Source organism: Phaethon aethereus (assembly GCF_964289735.1).
Source record: "Phaethon aethereus genome assembly, chromosome: 19".
NCBI classification, from domain to species: domain Eukaryota; kingdom Metazoa; phylum Chordata; class Aves; order Phaethontiformes; family Phaethontidae; genus Phaethon; species Phaethon aethereus.
Window position 1 is genome coordinate 1,011,184 of NC_138595.1, and position 27,480 is coordinate 1,038,663.

Below are 27,480 nucleotides of genomic sequence, written 5' to 3' on the forward strand. Positions count from 1 at the left end.
AAAAACAGATGACTGGTCTCTACTGGTCTTGTAAGCAACAAAACAACATCTTCTACGTTGCTCTATTATAAATAGTTCAACTACATGCCAGGGAGAAAAATCACCTTTTGTAACACTACCATAATACAAAATGTTTTAAGAAACAATTTATTTTCTTTAGCATGAGAAGTAACTTTGCAGGAACTTACCTAGGAGAGAAGCTAGTATTGGGCCACAAACAGGATCTGCCAGTAAAGCTTCTTTTTCATAATATTTACTAGGAATAAAAGATCAGAGTCCAGTTAAAAGCAATGGCTGTTATTTTTAAAAGCTCTTATGCCTCCTAGTAGCATGAGTCCATTAACTTTAAAAATAATGTTACTGCTTACAAGAAAGTATGCCAAAAGAAGCAAAAGAGATAAGGGCAGAGAAGCTAGACGTGCTGCCAGTAACCTGAGCATTCCTTCAGCATTTGCTGTGGGCCCCCCAGCAGTCCAGTGGAAGTGACTCTGTGTGCAGGGCGAAGCATGACTGCTGAAGTCACGTTCCAGGTCAGACTTCCCATTTAATAAAAACTGGGGCCAAACGCTCATTTCAAGAGGAAATTCAGACAATTAAATTACCTATTTAAAAGGGAAGATTTAAGACTTTAGAATTCTAAGAGTTTTACCAAGGCTGAAATGGGGTCTAGGCTGTACATCTGGAGTGCTGTGCATGTACTGAAGCAGAACACATTTTCAAAGCTTGGTTTTAGTTACAGTTCTATCACAAAAATTCCAGAAATAGAATTTTACTGTGATTATCAAATACTCTCCCACACAATGGGCCAGTAAGAAAACCTAAACAGCCAGAGACAGGACCAAAGGGATCCAAACCCTGAACTTGACAGGCAGACAAAAAGCAGTTGCTAGGATTACCCAGAAATCACCGATGCATGCATCTCCTCTAAAAGCTCTAATGGAGCTTGACTGGCTCACCTACTGATCTCGTAAAGAAGTGTTGTGTTGTGTTTGCAGGTAAAGAAGGCTTTTACAACATGGTGTGTCCTGAACTATTTTTAAAAGATCGTTAAAATATATCTTAAAAAAGCTGTGGAGAAATTTATTTGGCTTATTTTAAACGTATGCTTTAGAATTAAATAATTTCCTAAGCTATATGAATAACATTGACTAGGTCTCCACAGAGCATAAAAGGAGCCTAGAACAACCAGTTCAATAAACCTACAATCCAGACTTCTTAACAAGATGACCACCAACCCTACTTTGGATCCATATTCTGCCACTGATCAGCTGCGTAATCTCAGGCAAGTCACTTCCTCTCAGTATGCTCATTCTGCCACCTCTGTTTTTGAACTGAGCTCTTGAGAGGCAGGAGCTTGCCTTTTGCTAAATGTGTTTACCCAGTATATTTGATTTGGGGCTTTGGGCACTAATGCAATATGGAGACAAACAATAACTCTCTGCAAGCAATTTTGTCAGTTTTCCACAGAGACCAAGAGATCCACACATTCTTAAGCATCTCTTCCATCTGTGAGGAATAATCTTGAAATGCTGTCAAGAACAATGAACTACTACAAATAGTAGCTCTTGCAATGACCCCAAAGTCTTCCCATCACAGCAGGCAGAGCTGACTTATAAAACCACATAGCCGAAAAATCAAAACACTCAAATTTCTTGAACTGTCGTTATCTTCTGCTGTCTCTTCCACTAGATGGAGCTCAAGTTCTAAACCACCTTCTTTTCCTCAAGAACAGAAGAGCTAAAGGACTTAACATGGAGCATTCGAGCAGGAATGTCACAAAAATGCATGAGCACAATCTTTATGAAGAGGTTCATTTTACCCACTAAGTCAGGTTCTCAAAACCACACACCTGCAGTTAAGGACCTGATCCTAACTCATTTGAATGGATGGAGAAGGCAGTAAGATTAACATCTACAATTCTTGTCATGTCTCCAGGTGAATTATGTGGAAATGCTTTCATTACCTATGTCTCTGGGACACAGTCAACCCTCGTACTGTCTCTTGTGCACACAGCTCTTAAAACAAACTGGCATTAGATATCCCAGAGCAACAGTTTTCTTTGAACAGCACACAGACCTTTCTTCCATTCTCTTTCTAATGGGAAGATAGATCATGAAAATAAAGCTGATGACAAGGAAAACAGTAATGCAAACTTGGAAAATACTGTGAGAATAAGTTCCTCTGCCCTAGCTCTCTTCCTTCTTCAGACCCATGGGCTTTGGACAGGCAAGACTGTGTCCGCCCAGTGCAGAATTACAAGAGCACCACTGCAAAAAAATTGCAATGGCAATGGGTACAGACGTACTTTTCTGGGACCATATCAACCTTCAGGGTTCCTACCTTTCTCTTCTTATGGGAAACTGTCCCCAGTGTGCCCCTTAATTTTTCTTTTTTGGTTATGGGAGGGTAGGAAGGCAAAAAATGGTAGAATTAAGAACCACCTCTTGAGAAACCAAAGATAATGCTTGACAGTAGGAAGTGACGAGAGAATATGTCATAGAACAGAGAGGACTTGTCTTTTCCCCTTAAAGAATGCCTGTGGATTTACATCCATGAAATATTAATGCTCTTCTCTAGTTTTGCAAGGGAAGATTCACTTTACACAAAACTTGAATTTTCTAAACAGGAAACATGATTAAAAAACCTTTTTTCATAGCCTCAAGGGTTTATGTCATTATATCCTCCTGTTGTAAACTCATTTCCTCTTCTTTCATCTGCAAAGGGCATTTTCTTCCCTGACATCCTGAAATTCCAAAGGATTATTTTTAACTAATGTAAGTGAATGAAGCGCTCCTGACCTATTAGAAGACATTTCTATTCCACTAAGTCACTGAGGTCTAGGTCCCATTAGAATTTGGGCACCTAATATCTACTGAAACCTAAGGTGCCCAAGTGAGTGGAAAGAATCAGAGCTTCACATGCTTCTGAATGCATTACTCTTTATGGTAGCGCTGTTCAATATTGCCAACTTTAGAAAATAATTAAAAGAAATCCTTAACAAACAGCAAGTTAGTTTAGCTAATTACTGGAAGGTTGCATGGCTTTTAACATTTTTTGTAGGTCTGAAACATGTCAATGATCCAAAACAAAAGTACAATTTCTTCTAAATGTCCATGCATCTGGTTTTCTTCCTACCAGAAGTTTGTATCAAAGAAGTTTAAAGAAGACTTCTGATTAAATCCCTTGTTGCAGATACCTAAACACATCAGACCAACAAATCCCTATGCTTCTGATTCTTTCCTTACCTGCAGTTATCAACAATATACTGCACAATCTTGTCGAGCACTTTCTCAATCAACGCTGTCCGAACCCATATGTGTTTGATGGCCTGAGCTGTCAGGACAGGTGTTTTGCTTGTGGTTGATCCCTGCCTCTTGAGGGGTTCCTGCCCATTTGGCTGGTTTTTCCTGCAAAAGATAAAGTAAAAGTAGTCAGAATTCACTCTTCTTCTCACAGAAAGCTCATCAGTGAAAGACTGCGTGGAGAGGTATTGGAATACCAGCACATATCTGACAAATGCGTATCTGTATACTAGCTGTCTACATTACTGTGTTAGTACTCGTTACCACTGGGGTGTGGAGTTTTAGTCAGTCCATCATCAGGGGTTTTCTGCAAATCGTGGCTCTAATGATTTAGGATGCCTCAGTTCTGAGTTATGAATAGGAAAAGTTTGTAACGATTATCTAATTCCCAGACAGATGCTAAGCAAGCTCTAAAAAAAGCCCCTGAACAGGTCTGTATTAGGTATGTCAGGTTAGGTGGTCACCTAACAAAAATATCTTTTCTGCTTCTGCAGTGTTAGGAAAAGCCCAACATTTGAGCTCCTCCAAAAATCCCACATACTAGGCTGAAATAATAGGCTGTAAATCCACTGCAGACCATACACCCCAAAAGAACGAAAAAACAACAAAATGCAAAGTGTAGCAGAAAATAAGTAGCACCTGATGAACAGAAGTTTGCTTCTTATCAAACAAAGCTTCACACTTCGTTGGGAAAGCCACAGGGAGGATGGTAAAAAGAAGATTGTCTCCCAGTTTTCCCTGGTACCTTCGGGCTGAAGCTAGCCACGACCCCAAGAAGGCAGATAGCTATTTCAGCGTGAGATATACCCACTGAGACCAGAAGCATGGAGCAGGATTTGAGATAACACAGGCAGAGCTTTTCCAGGGACCTCCTGCCATACCATCATCAGGCAATCCTTGGGCACAGGCCCATCTTTTCCTTCTCTCTGTAAAGCACCACATACAGCTACAGCACAGTCTGTGCTAGCGTCTTGGCAGTGAGATCCTATCTCCTACCACCTACAGAATGACAACAAGACAACTAAGAGATAAGCAACATCAAACTGAGAAACTAGAACTATAGCAAATGAGCATCCAAAGCCAGCTGGGAGCTTCTTACAGCCCAGACCCGCTGCTTATTCCTACAGCATAAGCCAGCACAGCAACAGGTCCACCTCAGAAACAGGGAGCTTTCCGTGGCAGGACAGCAAGCTGGCTATGCAAAGCAGAATCACTCCCTAAGTGCGGCTGTCAACGAGAACGCAGGGGCTGCTCAGCACAGTGGTCTCTGAACCAGGTGGAAAGTTCTCGTTCCTTTCTGTGGAGTCATCTGCTGCCCAGAAAACCTGCTTGACCCTAGTCCAATAAGGGATAGCAGCACGTTGTGCCCCAGGCACCCTGTGGGTGTTCTGCCGCACGAACGGGATGGTACTCTTCTCTAGACCCCAGCCTGCCATGCCTCCTGCCAGCTCCATGTGGCTGGAGCTGCAATTTGCATCATGCCAACAGCAGTTTTGTGCCTTTCCAGCACAACACACGTGCTCTTACCCATGCTGGGTGTCCTGCCACGGTGAGCATCCACCTTTTATCCATTTAGTACTGGTGTCCAAAATACATTTGCATATGGACAACAATGCCCCCCCTTCACTCCTTTGGTGGCACTGACACAAATTAACACTCGTCACTGTTAAGATAATTAATGACCCGAACAGATTTGGAACCAGAGACTGATTGTGAAGCTGAATGTGCTGCCTGGAACTTTCCAGTTTCTAAAAGGCAACCCACAGAAAGGAAAATAGGTTTGCTCTCTCCGTTTCTCTTTCCTGCTGCCTCGCAAAGTGGCCGAAATGTGAATTTGTGTTCCCTTCCTCCCTCTCCGCTAGCTTTGCCTGCGGCGCAAGGTATGTAAGTCAAGGTGACAACGTCGCTCCATGCTGAATACCTCACATGCAGCCGCAAGCCAGAATGCGCAATTTTATAAGGTGGTACCAGCCGCACTAAGTCTCCCGTGACAGCACTGGTGGGACACTGCCCCGCGACCCCTCCTCCTAAAATACATAATGCAACCAAGCCAGATGTCCATAGCACAGCCGGTGGTGAAGCTGCGCCAGCCCTGCCACAGCGCGTGGTGACGTCTTGTGATGGGTCCATACCCCTGCATCAGGCAACAGAATGAAGCTGCAAGAGAAAGGCATATATATATGCTATATATATAGCTATATAGCTATAGCTGAGCACTGAAGAGCTTCCTCCTTCTGCACAGTACTGCAGGTTTGCCTTGGCTCTCCACACACCGCATAGGGCTGGCAGTGGACAACTAACCCTCTCAACCTATTCCCCAGAAAATATGCCCCTTAAATAGCAGAAAGGAAGGTTCAGTTTTGTCTTAATGAGAAGAGAAACCCTGACATCTTCAACAATCTGCAGCAGAAAATCCACGTTCTCAAACGATCCTGTCCTTTGACAGCACTTGGGTCCCCTTCAGGAAAGCGTTCAGTTACAAAGACTAAACACATCAGCTGGGTGCTCTTTTGAGCGAGATCTTTAATTCCTCCCCAGATTTACTGAGCGCCTAGTCCTCCGTTAAGCCATGACAGAACCTCTACAAGGCAACATACACTCAGTGACGGTCCCAAGTCAAGAAAAACACATGACACCACTAACATCAGGGGAATTCAGATGTGTTTAATTGCATCCTGAACAGGGGCTTGCTTAAGCCACAGCCTCAGGAACAATTAGACTGCTACAGCGCTTCTGGCTCATTTTACATGTTCAATGAAGCAAGTCCACCCCCTGCAGTATTTCCTAACAGAGTCTCTTTGCTGTGCATATTTTCTACAGCACTTAAAACCTGTGGTTGTTAATAGCTGAAAAACACAAAAAAATTCTCCAAGAGAAAACAGAGAATTTAAGTTCATTTGCTCCTTTCTGTTAAAGGACACAGCCAAACGTGTCTGGTGGTCAGAGTAAGGTTCATGTGGGCTCTTAACTGAGGAGGAAGGCTGGGGAATTTTCAGTAGAAAACATCCTTCTTCCCATTTAAAAAACCCCTGAAATTAGTAAAATCCCAGTCTATATCAGTAGGCACACAATTAAAAAACAGATCAAAAACAGATACATACCTGTTAAAAACTACATAACGAAGTTTGATAATTAGAAGTCTAATAAAGATAAATGCCACAAAATTACAGAGAAATGTAAGTATAAGTGCTAATTTAAACAGTTGTCAATAATTGAAGACTTCAATGCAACACATTGAAGTCAGGCTGTCTCGACAAAGCCCTTCATACAGCAAGTTGATCAAGAGCCTAAATGTTCCTACAATGTACAAAGTGCTCTTAAGGCTTAGCAGTGTCACTGCACTACCATCTACAAACAGAATAAAAAAACCTACTGTCCTGAGTTTACAACACAAGACACTCATCCCACAGGCTTATGCACTGTGATTCAGTCAGCAGAACCACTAGCAAGAAGTTTAGTACTTTCAGCAATCTCAAGTCCTTGGCTCCAGCACGAATTCACTTGTGCTCAAGTCCAGCGTGTACTTAACTGCTTCCCTAGAATCAGTCTCTCACTGCTGACTGCTTCTTCTTGAGTTCATCCTTCCTCCTATCATTCTTTGTATCCATTAACTTATCTATTTCTACCATAATACCCACAAATCTTCTGTTATTGGTTTGCCAAGGAGCATGCCAAAACAGCTTTTCCAGTAAGTCTGTTCTTCAGTTCCTCTTGCCACCCACATCCCTTCCCACCAACAGTCCAAAATAGTCCACCATACCCTGACTGTAAGCACCCTCTAAAATCACCAGTTATTATTCACTGTTGTTGCTTTGTGTGGGCTGGACACGCTGATCCGCTATACTGAGAAGCCGAACAAAACACCGAAGACCCAATTCCCAACCTCTGTCCCTTTGCTAGCTGTCAGCTTGATCAAACAAAAACATCTGCCTTATAGTTACAGACACTAAAGAGGCCACATTTGCTAAAGCTTTGTCAAGAAAGGCATCTTTGCATTTACCAAGCAGCCTCTGTAATCCTCTCCATGCTGCATATCGTATGAATTTTGCTGATAAACAGACCTCAGCCTCACCTGCCTTCCACCTGCTGCTGCAGTTCCTGCACTTTCTTGCATATGTCTCCAGCTATCGCGTAGGTCTTGCCAACTTTGGTGAACAGCGCAGCCACCTTGTCAGTCCGCAGGAAGCCGGCAGCTCTGCGCTTCAGCATGTGCAGGAGACACGCTTCCACAACACCTGCAAGAAAAGGAAGGAGATGAAGTTATGGGTACTGCTGTCCTTCAGTCTTCTCCTTGGTGAATGCCATCTGCTAACACCCACTGGTCAGGTGTGGAGTCAAGAGAACAGGGTGGGGTGGGAGATCTCAAGATCAGAGAATGCAAGCCTGAGTCCAATCTGCAACAGTAAGCACCTTGTAAGTCACAGATAATGTTAGTACATAAATGAACCAAAGGACCAAAATATCTCCCAGTATTTTCACCACATTTTATGCATGTTACAGTGTGAAAGAATTCCTGACTCTACTGAAAATTAAGCCAAAGGCAAAACCTCTTCTCAACTCGTCGTGGCAGAACCAGGTCCCTTAACTCAATATACAATGAGCTAGAGATCTGCTTTTACTGATGATCGCTTTTTGACCAGAGGCTCCTATTTATCTTTGCGAGTTGCTGCATCCATTTCTCCCACTTGTTTCTCTATATGGTCTGGTGTTTGCAACAAACAGCACTAACTGGAGATCATACGTTCCTGTTATTTGCTTCTCACTCTTAAATCATGTTGTAGGAACTTCAGCATTGGCCTACAAAGAACTATGCTGGTAAGAAGGCATCTCATTTAAGTTACAGAGTTCAGGTTCAAACCCGAGCCGAGCTCTGAATCTGAAAATATGCTACATTTAACCAACTACCGGCATGCAGTCTATGGCTGTATATCATTTAATCTATCCAGTGACCACACAGCATTCATTGCCACAGGATCTTCATTTGCACAGCAAGGTAGAACAAATCATCCTTTTATTTCTGGTTATTAAAATATTAACTCTTCATGTCCCAAATGGAAGCGAGATACTTTCATCTGCTACCTCTCATTGGAAATAGGTATGAAAATAACAAAAAAAGGTCTACCAGCACCCCCCCACACAACTGCCTTATGTATTCCATTCTCCTCTGGCAAAGGGAAGACCATGAAAAAAGCATGAGCCACATGCAGACATTACTATCACATTGGTTAACACGACTGGGAAGGAACTCGGATGCAATGAGACTACAGTATACATGGAAAACTGCAGGACAGGTAAGGCTATATATCAGGAGAGTTAAAGCTCCTTTTATTCTGTGTTTCACTGTTTAAAATGGCATATTCAAGACAAAACCACAGACTGCTCCTAGAGCACTGCTGCCTGCAGATCTCTCATTACGTGGTGACTAATACAAAACTTAAGAGAAATGAGGAGGCTGGGTGAGGAGAAAGAGCCATACAAGAATCAAAGCCAGAGCTACATTTTCTTCAGAACACATATAACCCACAAACATCGGAGTTCAGACAGGTCACAGCTGAGCTGGGTTTTTTTCAGGTTTGGGGTTTTTTGGTGTATGTTTGTTGTTGTGTTGGGTTTTTTTGGCTTTTTGTTTGTTTTTTTTTTTAAATATCCCTGAACTCTGAAATAAGTCTCATTGAGGGAAGTGGACTTTTGAGTTGTCTGGGTGGAGAAGAGCAGCTTCGTTGTTTTCCTGAGTCAACAGAAGGGAACAGGTATCAAACGCAGCAGCACGATGGCTGACTGCAAGCAGATTCAGCTGGGAAGTGGTACAATGACGATGCCTTCCATTCACCTAAATTACAGGAAAGACATTTTATTTCTGGTGAAAACAGGGAAGATAGGAGACTTCTAACCATCAGCCCACTCAGTCCTCCCTCTCTTCCTTCACATTACGAACAAATGGATTAATAACAGTGAACTTAAAACATCACCCGTGAACATTTCAGTTCACCCTCCACTGATGACTGGTCCAGAGCTTGCAGCTGCTTCAGGCTCTCTGCGTATTCACACCGTCCTCAGTTACACTGGTTTCGTCACTTCAAACACAATTACAAATAGCTAGGCCTGTAATGAGCTTCCTCCCTCCCTACTGAAAAACTAACAGGAAACCAAACAATTACACTAATGGAAGTCAATCCCCTCCCAAAGCACTGGAGATCACTGTAAGACAATAACGTCATAAAACCTGGTAAGACAGGCTCACCCTCCAACAGAGCCCACCATCTAGCTTTGGACAGAAAGATTGAAAGGCCTATGAACTGAGAAGAAAATGTAATACTACTATAGCCTGAGAGGGAATAGAGATGCAGCCAGACCTACAGCTACAAGAGATCCACCTGTGAGGTTCATTCTGCAAACCTTACTGTAACATGCTCTGATGGTCACCAGCAAAAGACCGCATCGCACTATTTCAGCCTTGCCAAGACTGTGCATCAGCTCCCATTCAAACTGCTGCAGGAAAAAGAGACAAGATAAATGTAAATAAAAAATAAAAACCAAGCCTGCCCCATCTACCAGCTTTTAAATCGAGACTGCAGGTGATTCATCCAGTCAATGCTGTCCATAAAAAGGCATGAAGGAGAACAGACCAATTCATTTGGGCTCACTAGAGTTGAACCTAGGGGTAGGTTCAACATGCCAGAGTTGAAATCGATAGCCCAGCTCAGGTGCATCTACACCAATGCACGCAGCATGGGCACCAAACAGGAGGAGCTGGAAGCCATTGTGCAGCGCGACAGCTATGACGTAGTTGCCATCACAGAAACATGGTGGGATGCTTCTCATGACTGGAGTGCTGCAATGGATGGCTATAAGCTCTTCCGAAGGGATAGGCAGGGAAGGAGAGGCGGTGAGGTGGCTCTATATGTTAGGGAGTGTTTTGATTGCATAGAAATTGAAGATTGTGAAGACCAAGTAGAGTGTTTGTGGGTAAGGATGAGGGGGAAGGCCAATGAGGCAGATACCCTGCTGGGAGTCTGTTACAGACCACCCAACCAGGATGAAGACACAGATGAGACATTCTATAAGCGACTGGCGGAGGTCTCGCATTCGCTGGCCCTTGTTCTTGTGGGCGACTTCAACCTACCGGACATCTGCTGGAAGTATAACACAGCAGAGAGGAAACAGTCTAGGAGGTTCCTGGAGTGTGTGGAGGATAACTTCCTGACACAGCTTGTGAGTGAGCCCACCAGGGGAGGTGCCTCACTGGACCTGCTGTTTACAAACAGAGAGATGGGGTGGTCAGAGGCCGTCTTGGGCTTAGCGACCACGACATGATAGAATTCTCAGTTGTGAGCAAAGTAAGGAGAGGGGTCAGCAAAACTGCTATCATGGACTTCCGGAGGGCAGACTTTGGCCTGTTCAGGTCACTGGTTGAGAGAGTCCCTTGGGAGACAGTCCTGAAGGACAAAGGGGTCCAGGAAGGCTGGACAGTCTTCAAGAAGGAAATCTTAAAGGCGCAGGAGCAGGCGGTCCCCATGTGCCGTAAGAAGAGCTGGCGGGGAAGGTGACCGGCCTGGCTGAACAGGGAGATTTTGCTGGGACTCAGAGAAAAGAGGAGAGTTTATCATCTCTGGAAGAAGGGGCAGGCAACTCACAAAGAGTACAAGGATCTCGTTAGGTCAAGCAGGGACAAAATTAGAAAGGCAAAAGCCCAGCTAGAGCTCAGTCTGGCCACAGTCGTAAAGGATAATAAAAAATGCTTCTACAAATATATTAACAACAAAAAGAGAGGCAAGGAGAATCTCCATCCCCTACTGGATATGGCGGGGAACATTGTCTCCAAGGACAAGGACAAGGCTGAGGTACTTAATGCCTTCTTTGCCTCAGTCTTTAATAGCCAGTCCAGGTATCCACAGGATATTCAGCCCCCTGAGCTGGAAGACGGGGATGGAGAGCACAATGTACTCCTCATAATCCAGGAGGAAGCAATCAAGGACATGATAAACCACCTGGACACCCACAAGTCTATGGGGCCTGATGGGATCCACCCGAGAGTACTGAGAGAGCTGGCGGAGGAGCTTGCCAAGCCACTCTCCATCATTTATCAGCAGTCCTGGTTAACGGGGAGGTCCCAGAAGACTGGAGGCTTGCCAATGTGACGCCCGTCTACAAGAAAGGCCGGAAGGAGGATCCTGGGAACTACAGGCCTGTCAGCCTGACCTCTGTACCGGGGAAGATTATGGAGCGGTTGGTCTTGAGAGTGCTCACAGGGCACCTGCAGGACAACCAAGGGATCAGGCCCAGCCAGCATGGGTTCATGAAAGGCAGGTCCTGCTTGACCAACCTGATCTCCTTCTATGACCAGGTGACCCGCCTAGTGGATGAGGGAAAGACTGTGGACGTTGTCTACCTGGACTTAAGTAAAGCCTTTGACAGCGTCTCCCACAGCATTCCTGGAGAAACTGGCGGCTCGTGGCTTAGACAGGTGTACTCTTTGCTGGGTGAGGAACTGGCTGGATGGCCGAGCCCAGAGAGTTGTGGTGAACGGCGTTAAATCCGGCTGGCGGCCGGTCACAAGCGGTGTTCCCCAGGGCTCGGTTCTGGGGCCGGTCTTGTTCAATATCTTTATCGATGATCTGGATGAGGGAATCAAGTGCTCCCTCAGTAAGTTTGCAGATGACACCAAGTTGGGTGGGAGTGTTGATCTGCTGGAGGGTAGGAGGGCTCTACAGAGGGATCTGGACAGGCTGGATCGATGGGCAGAGGCCAACTGTATGAGGTTTAACAAGGCCAAGTGCCGGGTCCTGCACTTGGGTCACAACAACCCCATGCAACACTACAGGCTTGGGGAGGAGTGGCTAGAGAGCAGCCTGGCGGAAAGGGACCTGGGGGTGCTGGTTGACAGCCGGCTGAACATGAGCCGGCAGTGTGCCCAGGTGGCCAAGAAGGCCAACAGCGTCCTGGCCTGTATCAGGAATAGTGTGGCCAGCAGGAGTAGGGAAGTGACTGTGCCCCTGTACTCGGCACTGGTGAGGCCGCACCTTGAATACTGTGTTCAGTTTTGGGCCCCTCACTACAAGAAGGATGTTGAGGTGCTGGAGCGTGTCCAGAGAAGGGCAACGAAGATGGTGAGGGGTCTGGAGCACAAGTCTTATGAGGAGCGGCTGAGGGAACTGGAGTTGTTTAGTCTGAAGAAGAGGAGGCTGAGAGGAGACCTTATCGCTCTCTACAACTACCTGAAAGGGGGTTGTGGCGACGAGGGTGTTGGTCTCTTCTCCCAAGTAACTAGTGATAGGACAAGAGGAAATGGCCTCAAGCTGCGCCAGGGGAGGTTTAGATTGGATATTAGGAAAAATTTCTTCACTGAGAGAGTGGTCAGGCATTGGAACAGGCTGCCCAGGGAGGTGGTGGAGTCGCCATCTCTGGAAGTGTTCAAAAAACGTGTGGATGTGGCGCTTCAGGACATGGTTTAGGGGACATGGTGGCGCTGGACTAATGGTTGGACTTGATGATCTTGAAGGTCCTTTCCAACCTAGTGATTCTGTGATTCTGTGATTCACAGGGAGGGGAAAAACCCCAATGCTATCTGCCAGCTGTGCGCTCACCGAAACGCACGCAGGCATGCCAGCCCTCACAGCAGGGTTTGAATTCAGCGTCTGAGCGATGCTCTCCTGTGGTTAATGACAGCAGCAGGCGGTCCTGCGCTAAATTGCAGTTAGAATTGCCACATTAAATTTTCGTTACGAGTAACAAATGGTGTTCCATCTGCTCCGATACACATTGCATCTCTCCCAAAATTCAGCAGCTAGTTTTGAAAGAAGGCGGTATTTTGTTGCACTTTAAGTCCAATGTTGCCAGGTGCTGAGCATTTCCTGAAGACTCCCCCTCCTTACTGTACCTAACAGCTTCCAAAAACCAAAATACCTGAAAGCCTGCATCTGAAAAAGACCTGTCCTCACTGAAAAGTAACCTCAGTCTCAGGCAAGACTGAACGGCATGCAGAAACACCTCCTGCCTTTAGCTAGCCTAGAAGCTACGGCAGTCAGGGGATCTCAGGGTGTCTGTGTTGAACAGCATCAGTAAAAACGTTCCCTTCACCTCCACCACTGCTATCCTACTTATCTGCAAGACTGAAGAACAACCTGATGAATGAACAAAAAAAAATTACGGGAAGCATTTAGGAGTTATTAATAACTTCACATTTTGTGTCTTATCGCTCTGTAAAAAAGGAAAGTCTAATTGGCTTCCTGCTATCACATCCTTACTACACAAATTAACCTAATGCATGTTCAGAAAGCACAGCCATTTGCTCTTAGAGTGCAGAAAACAGCACTGGAAAAACAAATTGGAAACACGCTGTGGGATGACCATGTCACTGTTTTCCTTTTAACTGTGAAGGCAGATACATGTTTAAGCTAAGCTACATTGGATAAAATCTGACAGAAGATAAAATTTCCATGGAAAGCCCTGATTTCCCTATGAGACAGCCAGTGGAATTAAATACTGATGGCCTGGGAACTTGGGATTGTTCATTTTCAACGATTTTTAGTGAGATACAACTAACTTGAGTTAGCAAAGCTTCTAATTGTACACCCTGAATTCATTCTCTGTAACACAGAGAAGTCAGCATTCTCTCTTCTCCTCCCTCCTAGTCCTAGGTTTATTTAGGCTGCAAATTCTTCAGAATAAATTTGATATATTCCCCTACTCCACAACCTATGTGAGAGCCACCACAACTCAAACTCCAATTTCATCTTAAAATGAAACAAGAGACATGTACTACTTAATAGTCTCTCCTCAAGCTGCCTAATCTGAAACACGCCACGTAAATGCTGTTGGCAAGCTCGCCAAAAGCACAGGATCACGACGCACTGTGCTGTGACCAGCTTCTTTCAACGCTCGAGCAACAGGGATAATTCAAATAAACAGAGGAAAACCCTACACACATAGCCATCCTCCAATGAATGAGTAACTCTGGCGCCTGGCAAGCCCTGTGGAAAGCAGTACAGCTGGTATAAATGAAACAGCACATCTCCTATACTTACTGATAACAAAGGACTTGGTTTTTTCTTTTGTTTTGTTACTGGGTTTTCTTTTTTTTTCTTATTTATTAAGGGAAAAAAACAACAGCATTTGCGCATTCACAGTATTCAACTGATGTCTTCAGCATAAACGCTTGTGCCATGCAAATCCACACCCTCTTCTGTTTCCAGGGCGAATGGACAAAGTTGCTGTTGTGTTAGAGCGTGGACAAAAGAAATACTGGCCCATCCATGTTATTTCCATGTCACTGTAACCCCAAAAAACTCTCACTGAGTGGTACAACAAGGCGTTCATACACTTTTACACCCACTATCTCTCTGAAAAAAACTGTGTGATTCACCTCTCTTTGTGATCCCTCATTGTTTATTACCTTCCAGTTTCACTCTAAACAGCACTGATGAGCTGCTGTTCAGACAGACAGAGTATCCTAAACGTTACAAAACTCCTAATTACTTTCTGGATTAGGCTAAGGTCCCATTGCATCAAGCACTGCATAAACACATACTGAGAGACGGTCAAACACACATAGGTAAGACTGATAAAAAGTAGAAGAAAATATGTGTAAATATATCCCACTTTTTGCAGCGCGAGAACAGCGTTCTTGAATACTTAAAAGCCTTATCAGGAACTGCGGATCAAGGCACTTACCAGCATTCTATCTAGAAGTAGATTTAACTGGAAGCAGAGGAGAAAGATTATTCAGCCTTGTCCCCTTGCGAGATGGACAGAAGTCACTGCGTTTCCCCTCTCCATCACATCCCCAAGAAGAGAACACTAATAACCCCTCCATCGTTAGGGCTTTGCTGCGGCTGGCCCTGGGCTATGCCGGAGTACCCATCCCAGCACTTCCTCCCGCTGTTTGCAGCGTGCCCTGCCAGGGCTGAGCCCAGAGGAGTCCTAGCGCAGGAGAAGCAAAAACCAAAGGCTCCCCGAGATGCCGTTTGCGACCATGGAACAGCGCCAACGGCCTCAGCTTTTGCAGACTGCTGTTATGCACCTCTTAGGACACGAGTCTGATTGCATCAAACAAGGCTAGCAAGCAGCAAGTCTGGCACCGCTTCCCACGCTGGTGCTGCTTCCCACCCAGAACTACTGCCTGGGAAGACAACCAGCCCCTCGCTGCTTCACCCATGTTACACACAAACGCCTACGCGCGACACTGCTCCCTGATGGAGGACCAGGACACGCAGGCGCAGCCCTGCTCGACCCCTCTCGGCAATCAGCTTTCGGCAGGAAGCGTCCGCTGCAATCACAGGACAGCTGTAGGTGGCAAAGGCAATGCCCACGGTCTTACACAAGTGGGAGCGCGGTGCTGACGACACCTCTGCGAGCAAGGCTGCTTTCTCCTCAAAGGAAGAGGGAGCATCTGTGCATCTAATGCAGCAGCGGGGGCGAACGCTGTTCGGCTGCCCATGGGGTTTTGCAAGGCCAGGTAGAGCGGCACGGGAAGAACAAAGAGAGATGACAGCATGGGGATGTTCTTCACATCACAGTCATAGATCCTGTATAGCAACCACCGCAACACCTCCTAACCCAGCTACTGTTTCACTCTTTCAATTAGAAATAAAGAATATGAAAAAAGAAAAGCAGCTTTCCGGATGCCTGAAGCAATGCAGCAATAATTGGTTCCAAATCTTAAATGAAGCAACCTGCCTTTAAAAATAACTGCAAACAAATGCATTGCTGTTGCTTAGGAAACAGGTTCTCTTCCCACCTTCACTGTTGTTGTTTTTTTCTTTCTTTGAAACAATAAAATATTAATGAAACAAATTTAGTGAAAAGCACAGCAGGCACAGCTTTAATTATTAATAAACGTTGCAGCTGCCACGGAAGGCAATTTCCACAGTAACTGTCCCTAAAGCCACAGTATTTAATTATTCCATTGTGACATTTCCCGTCACAAGGACTTGGCATGACATCAGTCCCCGGCTGACTGTAATACACATGTAGTGGTTATTTGCAAGGAGAGAGGCAGTGGAATTAGCCGCTGGATTGCCTCAAAATGCACGTTCCACAGGATGAGAGAGTAACGCACCACGTCCAGTTCTATCTGTAAGGCACCCTGAGATCCGGGCTCAGGTTTTAGTCCCAGCCTGTGTGACCTTCAAGAGGTTTCATTCCCCTCTACTGCACCCAAGGACCGAGGCTAACAGTACTGTCTGTCTCCAGCTGCTCCCCAGGCTCCTGTACACACGGGAGCTTTTCCAGAACAGCTCACGGACTTCACATCCACATCTGACCTAATCTGAACTAGCATTCAAACTCACGGTGGCTTTTAGCCCGTTAAACGATACAACGGTTACGGAGGGGGGTACATCTTGCAGCACAGACGCCCTCCTGTTCCAACCCAGGGGACCGCACAGATGTCACCTCCGTAGCGTACGACAGCAGGAAGGAAGCCCTCCAATGCAGGCAGCAGCGCAGGAGCTTCGCAGCACATCGGTTAAAGAGGTCAGCTGCCTGGAAGAGCCAAGGAGAGCGCTTTGTCTCCCGCGTGTCCAATGGCAGACGCTGATCTCGTTGCACCTCGTCAACAACCACATTCTGCTGCACGCGTGCACACGCAACCGAGCCCTGACAAAAAGGGAACTTTAGCACAGGCTGAACAGGCTTGCAGAAGAATCGCCTCAGGCTGCAGAATCTTTTAAGAGACATGAGAGGACCCTGACAGTGATGCTCAAATGGCTTTGCAGCGAGGAAATGCAAGGTATTTGAGGACATCTCCTTAACTCCACTCACCTTTTCTCTTTTTGTTTTTCATCTGTTTTAAACCAACCACAAAAATTAGACTTCTGTTTTCTAAGCATTGGATTGAAACAGTAAAAACACACTTTTTTACAGTGAGGTAAGCCAGCGTTTACAAACTCTTGCTCCTGAAAACCTCCACGTCTCCCCTGGGAAGCCTCTACTTTCTCCGCAGCCTACACTTCTTGCATTCTGCAAGGGCATTAGCACCGCTGCTTGGCTTAGCTCTTGGATTTAAATCAACTCTTCATGGCAGTCTCTCAGCATTCATCCTGTAGGCTTGTGGGAATAGGTGAAAACCAACTGAACTAGTTCGTTTCGCCCGAACACATTACGCCGCCCTCCTGTTGTTCTGCTGGATGGTGTCAGAAACAACAAGAAATTTTAAGTGAACACACAAAACGGTACGGTGTGCGCAAACACTCCCCCTCCCCGCTTCCACAGCGCATCAGCACACGTTTTCAACCAGCTGAAATCAGATTACAGATTATGTATTACAACCACACTCGGAGACACACGCACAAAACCCAACTGGCATGCGATGGAGACAATATCAAGAATATATGGCTGAGCTGGGGGGGTGGGAAAAATAATCTTGACAGAGAATTATTTTGGGGGAAGAGAGCTGGGGGGGTTAGGTAAATCAGGTTTCTGCAAACCCATTTTTCTTTATTTTTGAGAAACCAAAAATAGGTAATCCGCTTGCAGTTGCAAACTGCAGAATGCAGAGCTCAGATTGCTGCCTAAAAAGGTAACACACAAAACATTTTGGGAGTTATAGTTACAAGAACCTTTGGGACAGGAAAATTAAGTTATTTACCTATTTTAAAGAAAATGAACCATTTTTCCCTTTCTGGAATCTGACACACTTAAAAGGCATAGAAAGAGATGAAGATTTAGCTCTTTCTGGAGGAACTGATAATATCAGGAAAACATCAACAGGTAGTTTTGTGTACAAACAGGTAGTCTGTAGACACATACTTTTATTTACACGTATGTGTGCACACGGATACATAGCTACTGTAAGCTTTCTCAGCAGAGCACAATGTGATCCTGAGCCTGCCTGTCACTATACTTACAACAATAAATACATACAAAAACTGACTACAGAAAAAAGCAAATATTAATTACATACATATTGGAAGAGCAGCATTGCACTTGGAATAAATCAACACAGCTTGGGTAAGTCCCTTGTATCATTCAGCTGACAGCAGCCTTCTAAAAATTCATTAACTCCAGCCAGTTTTGAGGAACATCCCCTGCAGTATCCACTGCTGAATTTAATTAAGTGCAGATATATTATTGATTTACAGCCCAAATAATCACGGTCTCCAACAAGCTTTGAAAAATGTCCCTTTTTTTAGACTTTAACAAGGCTACTTCTTGCAGAAAACTGAACAACTTCAGTTTTCTCCTTTTTTGCCTTTATGAAAATCTTGACATGTGAAAAAAAGAGAGCCCCAGGGATGGGGCTGGAAGGGTGGTAAGCAGACAAAAGGCGGCCTGTGGAAGGATTATTTATGGGGTTTATTTAGCAGACAAAATTTTCCTTAGACAGGAAGAAACACCACAGCTAAATACCTTGTTTTCATGGAAACTGTGCACAGGGAATAGAATTCATGAGGCTGAAGAAAATAAGAACAAGTGAGAAGAGGAGGATGATAAAGAAGCAATCTGATGCTCATGATCTCCAGCTGCTGTTGCTTTATCTAGCTAATCACAGATCTGCCCAGTTTGAAACCAATTTTATTACCAAGTTATAGCATGCTATGTCATTGAGAAATGCATACTGAGTAGATGAGATAGACAGCCGTACCTGCATACGAGCTAAGAAGCAAATGACTGAAGAGATATCCAAATTTGCTCCTTTGTCCAAAGGGTACTGCTTTGTGCATTTTATGCAACAGCGAAAAACTGAGTATCAAGCATGTGCTTAAGTCTCAATCCCCATTTGCCATTCTGTCTCCAGATGCCAAGGATCGCAGGCTCTCCAGATATGGCTGCACTGCAGCTAAGGGATTTCACGTGACAAATCCAAGTATGCCCATGGGACACTGGGCAAGGATAATGAGAGCGCCGAACTCTCACTCGCACCTGCCTCAGCTGATTTTCAATACATCATTCATCAAATCCAAGCCTGCAACAAGAATTGCAGCTGAATGGAAGGATTCCCTTACCTATCAGAACAAAAAGCACTAAAAAAATTGGTTCATTCTGAAATAATATCTTCTTCAGACCTCTGGTGCTGTGATTTAAATATCATGGTGTGGGGTAGGAATGATATAAGCGTATCTGTGATCACTTCTTAATCTTCAGGGTTGCAATCATTTTCAGGGTTAAGCACATAAACCTCTGGAATGAAAGCGTTCATGTCACTGAGGTAGAGGAAGTGCCCTTAGTACAAAGAAAAAAAAAATTGCTTCATAGAATAGAAGAGTAGGAAGCAAGAGTATAAGAAGTCCAATTAAATATTTTCTTTATAATCACAACCTCCAGCTAATGCCTCAGTAGTTAAGTACGACTCATGCTTTATAACTGGACATCTCTTAATAGCCACACACATCAGTTATCTGTGCTGATGCATTTCTCCCACTGCTGGTGCATGACTTCAGCACCTCCTTTTAGCATATACCCATTTTTTGTTTCACTACCGTGCTGTGGACATCTGAGGCTTGCAGCTTCACTGCAGGTCTGGTACATTTATTACACGTTCTTAGCTACAGCAGCCCTACCATGGTTATATTAGAACAACATCAGCACTGCTAAGAGACGGGTATCTGAGTGAGTTAAAAAGCACTGTACTTCTGCTGTAGCTCTTACTCTAACTGGTCAGCTGAGAAATCAAAATGCCCAATGCTAGATCTACTGGGAAGGCAAACCATTTTCATATTTAATTTCATTTTCATTTCAAGCTGCAAAATGAAGACCTTTAAAGTACCTATTACTTCTATTAGCGTTTGTTAAAGCACTAATGTAGCAAATAATTTGGAATCCATGCAAAGGAAAATACCAAGGTGATAGGTGCTAGAAGAACACCAAGTTTTTTTATTTTACAACAGCACAAAGAGATGTTATCTGTGATCAGGTCTGCACAGAACTAGATCCCGTGAAACTATCTAGGGGAGACACTCTCCACCTTGAAGAATCCATCAGTAAAATTGCACTTGGTAACTACCAGAAAAAAAACCTTTCCATTTCGCTCTTGAAGGTTTCATGTGAAAGGAGATTCACTGTTAAAGAAATGTTGAAAACATGCTATGAAAAAAATGATTTAATTTGAAAACCCTACTTATAGTTAGCTGGATGGTTTGAATCCATATCAGCAGAAAGCACCTTTTCCCCCTGGAAGCAAGGTAAAAGCAACAGTTCCAGGACTGAACATCCAAACAAGGCTGTGTGGTTTAATGGTTAAGTTCACCTGGACTCAAGCTACTTGTGTTTTGCTCAGCCACACAGACAGGACACAGACATCATATTTTCAATAAATCCCTGGGGAAAAAAAAAAAAAGATATCTAAATGGACAATCCTCAGCTCTAAATATAGCTCTGGTTGGGAAACATCGGGGCTGAAAGTTAGTGACTGCTCCTCTTTAAAATCTCAATACCCTTCAGAAAATGGAAGTGTTTCCATTAAACACTATTAAGGCTAAATCAAAATTACTAAGGTTTCTCTAAATAATTGAATATGATCCAATTTGATGGCCCAGGACTGAAGTAAAATGTTTAGCAGAGTGCTCTAAAAAGCATGAGAAATCGTACTTCACTTCTCAAACTACAAAACATGCAGTTGAAAACCTGCTTGATTTCACACCACAGCTAACATTCACTCTTTTTTTTTCCCCTCTCTCCTCTATAGCACACTACTCATACTTTAAAGCAGTCATCTTCGGAGCACAATCAAAAGCTTTTAAATGTGTGTGAAAAAATATTTACCTCCCCCCAATTATCATCATCTCTGGTACTCTCTTTGGGCTAATGTGTTTATGAAATGTGGTAGAACTTCTGTAAACTATTTTATAAGCATTATTCATCACTGAAAATGTTTCATTTGTTTTCCAAATAGGAGTAGCAATACAGGGAGGCTCTTTTTTTTTCTTTTTTGAGACCTGCATTTCCATAGTGGATTAACTGCGTTTTTTAAAAACATCAATGCCAAGTATAGAAAGCCAAAACAATTAAAATAATAAAATGTCTGGTTGAACAATGGCTATTTACATCTATTTCTCCATAAGTTACATTTCCGTGAGCTAAGAAAATAAGAAATAGAGGAAACTGAATTCTTAATTTTTTGTCAGATCTTAAGAGCACTGTGCTATTTAGAAGCCTCAAGGTAATCACCTAAAAACCCCAAAGCATAAGGCATCTCTTCCTAATGGGGCGGATTTTCAGAAGAGCTGGAAGGCTGTAACTCCAACTGAAATCGAGGGGAACAGCTTGTGTGTCCAGACTGACACCAAATCAACGTCCTGTTCCTCTCACCAAACATCTGTTAACACTTCGTTGCTACACTTTAAATAAGAGGCAGAGAAAGGGCTTCTATTGGGAACGTATTTCTCACCTTAAAAACAAAGAACAGTTTCCCACGTTGCCAGCTTCTATGATTTCACTGCAACTTTGTGAATATTTCATATTCTTCTGAAAGCTCTACCATCTTGAAGCATGCCTCTGGATAAGAATCTCTGGATAAGAAATGTATTTAAGAAATATATTAGAAATGTATTTAAGAAATACATTTCTATTCCTCGGTTGATTTTATTTTCCTGTCATGAACTTTAATCCAGTCCTGTAATTTAGGGCCATGAAGGAAAAAAGATTTCTGACTCATGATTTTTCATTGCTTGGGGCTGGCAATCGTGACGTTTGGTGACTCTGATAATTGCTTGGATTTCAGGTCCTGAACGAGAGAAAACAGAACACAAGCTCCAGCATCATGCAGTCATTGGTTCCTAATTAGATCTTCTCTTTCAAACACAATTAACTTTGTGCAAAATGGGATAACAAGTCATCATAAGACCAATAAAGAAAACAGTCCCACAACTAACCACATTTTTGTGGTTAACCCTTAGGTATGTTAGCAGCTTAGATTCCTAACCAGCACTACCTGGCACTCCTGCAACTCAGACGCGCTCTCTGCCCCGACAAACCCAGCTATCTGGTCTTGAGGAGTCACCAGCCATGTTTGCATTCACAGTCTCCCGGTTTTCCATCGCCAGCTTTGACAGAGACATACCCATGATACTCCCATGAACATTTGCAGACCCTGAATCTTAAGCACTTAACGGATCTCAGACTAAACACGTGGCTCCAGAAAACCCAGACACACAACTGCTTTCCTGTTGTCTACTACCTCCAAAAGGAATGGAGTATTCACCTGCTTTGGGCAACTGTGATGACACCTAATTAAGGCTGGGAAGTAACTGTTAAATTGTTTCACAGAAAGTCTAATTTTAGTAAGTGCTCTGCAGATTAACTGCAATCGTGTCACATACTGAATTGGTTCTAAAATGTTAACAGGACCCAAGAACCGTTCTCTTCCTCAGAATCTGCCAGTGCTTATACAGAGCTATTCCAACTAACATTTCCCCCCACCTCTTTTTCAAGAAGGAAGCATGTTACACTGACAAGTGTCCGAGCCTCAGTGCCCCAAGACTCCGTGAAACGGAACTGCAATGGATGGACACGGGACCTTGACGTCGGGTCTCCTCTCAAGTACGGAGTTAAAGCTTAAAGCACAGCCGCTTCAAAAGCACTGGTGTGCCACAGCTTTCCTCCGCTTTGCTTCAGAGAACAGTAAATGCTTGTGCAGTCCTGATATACGCAGACACTTTCAGAGCTTGAAAGCAAAAGCACACAACAGGAGCTACACCCCGACAAAACAAGCAGGGTATAAACAGTTCAAAAATACTTACTGCACCAGGTCGGCCACTCCTTTGAATGAGATTCAAGAGCCCCACTCTCTTTAAAAAGCGTCTGAAATAAAAGCGACAGGACGTCCAGTCTCACATCCTCAAAAACACCACACAGGCTGGTACCGCGAGCATCAAGTCCACCGAGTACGTGAGGATCCTGACCGGGAACACCGGCAGACTGCTTGTAACATGCGCGCGGGTTAAGAGACAAAACAGTGTGTTCATCCTGCTCTACCCGAAAAGGAACAGAAATACCAGTCAAAGAGTATTTCACAGAAGCGGCCATTTTCATCCTCAGCCTGGAGCCCAGCTCCGACGTAACACAACTGTCCCGCGTCACGCACGCGTTCCAGTCTCGCTGCACCAACGGAAGTGCAGGGAAGCTTAAGGAGCTACTTCACAGCCTCAAGGAACAGTCGAGAGGAACTATACTGAGAACAAGCAGCGTGACCACATTTGCCTGTCTCCCCGCACACCACCCCTACAGACCTGGAAGTCATCCGCACAGGAAAGGATGCGCCTGGCAGCTGGCCGGGCGCGCGCAGCACCGTACAGCCGCTGCACGAACCTCCGCCCCCGTCCACCTCCTCACTCGCCCTCCTCTACTACCGTGGCCGGCGACTACCACAGGCTTCGCAAGCAGCCCCTTCCAGAGAAGGCTGGGCTGGTGGTTGGGCAAGTCAGCACGCGGTTCGTGTTCAGGCAAGCGTCTGTTGGCTCCGGGATGGCAGAGGTCAGCCGAAAGGGCTTAGGCCATCTCTCCAACGCCTTATCCTCACAGGGGAAGAGCACCGCTTCAAGGACGGCTCACTAACGTGAATTCATTGTATCACCAGCTCCCCCCAGGGCAGTGATCACATCCCTCTTTTGTTTAAAGGGCTATGACTTTGCATGACTAAACATCTCACAGATAACGTAGGAACGCCTTCATTTAATATTCAGATTTAATATTCAGATCCAGCTCTGCAGTCAAACCGTACCACTTTTCCCAGTGCATTACTGGACAGATCATGACATGGATTTTGTTTTTCTTTTTTTAGATCTGGGATATTTAAACACAGCATTACCCAGAAAAACCAGTAATTTTCATCAGTTACTAAGAGAAGAAAAGCAATATGCGTAACGGAAATAGAGACAACAAAACCCGACGTTAACGCAGCGCAATCAAGAGGACAGGCTTGTCTCCAAGACTGAGCAAGCCAAGCTCTCCAGTCTCTCCTCACAGGAGAGGCTCTCTGTTCCTCATCTCCACATGTCCAGTCTAGAATGGACCAGCACATGGAATTGCAAATTCTGCAGTGAGTACTCTCAATAAATCTGTCAAGACAGAACAGTCTTAACCTTCAGAAATAGCAAATTTTCTGCTTGGGTTTAAAAGTGGGAAAACGTTTCTCATCTGTAAGTCTGGTCTAGATAAAACACAACTTTAGAACAGATTTGGAAGGCAAAGATAATTAAAGGACACTGAGGTAAGGGAAAATAAATAATTCCAAATGCTGCTGAAGTGAAGGACTGTAACCAAGACTGGGGATAAATCAAATGATACTGATAACTGGAAATGGGAAGAAACAGCACATGTCAAGTATCCAAAGTATACCAAAAAAGATAGCCAATACATCAAGAAAACAAAAAGACGACAGGAGTTTCGTTGGGGGTTTTTTTGACAGAAGAGCTTCAATGCCTTACAGAATTTGAGTTCAGTTTCTTTGCTTTCTAGTTTACAAATGGTTAGGTCACACTCGTGTCAACATTTCAGTATCAACACGAATGCATGATGCAATTCAGAGAGGCGCTTGGAACTACAAGTCTTCCCTTCCTTGACAGCAAAAAATGCAGTAAGTAGTATGCTAAAACCAGAGGAAGCTGCCTGAAACGTCAAATCCAGACCCATGGCCCACTCCCAGGTGACTTGAGTTCAAGTTCAGACACTCGAACGGATTGGCACTGCCGCTGGCAGCCAGCCCGTTAACAAGACCAGGCAACCCGAGTGCTTCGAAACAGGCAGTGAGGTTGTGAGGCTCTAGACCAAATAAAAGCTTCTCGCTGCAGTGTGCCGAACTGAGCTTCCTTTGTGCAGATCCTTCTCTATCATCACCTGGGCAAAAGAGAAGAAACTTGGCTGCCGCAAGAGAATATATATGTATTTTAGACATAATGCCCAGAACGCTCTAAGGAGACATACCCCCACGGGTATGTTTTGAAGCCATCCCATGGCGTCACACCGATCAGTTTGGCTCTGAGGTTCACCAGACGTGCACCGAGCACAGCTATGGGGAATGCAACTGCTGCGGCTATCGCCTGTCCTCCAGCACAAGCGGCCCCAAAGCAAAATCGACACCAGCCACTGACGGGGGAAAGGAACAGAGGCAGCAATGCCCCTGCACGGACCCCACCCGCCGCCCAGCACAGCTCCCCTGCAAACCCAGACGGGTCCCCAGGGAGCCCCGGCGGCAGTTCCAGGGACAGCGACAGAACCCCCCAGCTCCCTCCTCTCCGTTCACACCCCAAGGAACAAGCGCAACGCAAACCTGCAATCCTCAGAGCAGCTTTAAAGGAAGCCTCAAGCACAACATTAAATACCATTCTACAGCTCAAATCAGAACTGGCCTTTTCATTTCAATCACAAAGGGATTCTGGACATTTTAATTAATGGGTTTAATTACTGGCAGCAGATTTATTATTCAGGCCCAAAAAAGCTTTTAGTGCAGTTCATCCCTTCCCTAATTCAAATAAAAATCTCACATGTTTCACAGTGCCCCGGTTACCATTTTTACCCATGTTTACCGCTAACCTTCCCCAAAACACTGAAACTACACTTTGACAAGCAGGCATTCTGAATTTACATCCAAACAATATACATTTTGATTCTGGCACACTCCAGCTCTCAATAATTCACCTGAAGTCTACGGCAATTATTTTACAGCATAAGTATTCAGGATTATTTCATTTAACGCACTCAAAATATTTACTCAAAGAGAACAAACTACTGAGACTCATTTCAAAGAGTATGAAAATATATAAACCAGGCCAAGCACAGTCGACTCCTATGAACAATAATTTAATTAAAAGTCAATTCAAAGTTCACATTTCCTTTAAAACAAACACGCAGTGAATGTTGAGCATTTCGTACGATCTCAGGTTTTTTTTGTCAGCATCCTTGCTACACTTAAGTAATAATTACACCAATTATAACAATATGCTGTTAACTTCACTGAGGGAAATATTGTCTGGCCAAAGTTTGTTTTCAGAGTAGTTATCAATTTACCTTTAAAAACAAGACATTAAAAATATACTCTACAATTAATTACTATTATTACAGGAGCAAGTGTCCTTCTGGCAACATAACCCATTCATCAAGCATCAAGTATGCACCGTGTGTATGGCTTGCCTTAAGTGTCTTTTCCAGAAGAAGGCTCCCCACGCACTCCTATTTCTTTTTCCTCTTCCAGTGAATAATGCATATAAATACGGCATACAATTTGAGCAAGCAGGGGAAGTTGTTATAGCTCTGCACACACAGTAAACAAGCAAAACATGAAGCGCATTAAACAAATATCCCGGTGACCCATGCTGTTGCAATGAACAGAGTCCAGCCACGCATTGCACCGTGGATGCAATAATTTGGATGAATGGCAGAGAAGGAAGATAAGCCTGCAGAAGCCTTTCCCAAAGTTTCTCTTTCCAATGTTACCGGAGGCATGCGGACCTTGCAAACTGGGCAGAAGCCTCTGCCTGTGCCCTGCTCAAGGCAGCAGCCCTGTGAAGTGTTCTTGGCTGTCCCCGTTCCGCAGGGCCACCTTGCTGAGCAGGTAGGACAACACAGCTCATCACACTCGCGTTAAATGCATCCACTGGAAATGAGACAGCCCTTTGAAAAACATCAAAATGCTGGTTTCAAAGATGAGACAAAGTGTCTGAAGGGCACTTTTTTTTGGAAGTGTTATTAAGCACAATTTGAATTGGCTTTGTACAACTGGAGTAAAGATACCCTAATCTGGTACATTTCTAGCTCCTGTGAAGCTTTCTGTACAATTATTTCAATTATTCTTTTTTTTTAGATGAAAGGGGGAAAAGATGAGAAATACTAAAAAGTGAGTTAACAAAAAATCTTGACTGGACACATAAAAGAGACCACTTGGAGAAAACCAGTCCTGTGAGATTCATGACGCGAGCTACACGCCCTTGAAGACATAAAGAACAACATTTGGGTAACCTTCTCTTTGGATCTATTCACGAATAAGGCATGTTCCATTATGTTTGCTGTATGAAGCCGATTTAAACAGGTTTTAAATTCTTTGCTTATAGCAGCACGTTACTGTCAGATCGATCTAAAGGTGGGCAGCCACGCAGAAAAAGGCTTAGCAAAGCTGCAGGCAGGTTTTGGCCAAACACCGTAAGCGTAATGCGCCGCACTGGAAAACCCTGCTTGCTGGTGACTGGTCAGCGCACGTTCGATGCAGAGACAGAGAGAAGAAAAGATTCCTTTTTCCTCCCCCCTTCCC

General features: G+C 44.4%; 1 protein-coding gene across 1 annotated transcript in view; it reads right to left on the bottom strand.

The window, feature by feature from the left end:
* SGSM2 (small G protein signaling modulator 2) overlaps window positions 1-27,480 on the bottom strand; it is a gene marked incomplete at its 3' end in the record, with an annotated part of 64,473 nt that overhangs the window by 24,609 nt on the left and 12,384 nt on the right. The window contains exons 3-5 of the mRNA XM_082008791.1: window positions 7,375-7,537; window positions 3,246-3,407; window positions 189-256 (exon numbers count right to left, since the gene is read on the bottom strand). Of these exons, the coding sequence (XP_081864917.1) occupies window positions 189-256; window positions 3,246-3,407; window positions 7,375-7,537 (393 nt within the window). The remainder of the gene's footprint in view (window positions 1-188; window positions 257-3,245; window positions 3,408-7,374; window positions 7,538-27,480) is intronic.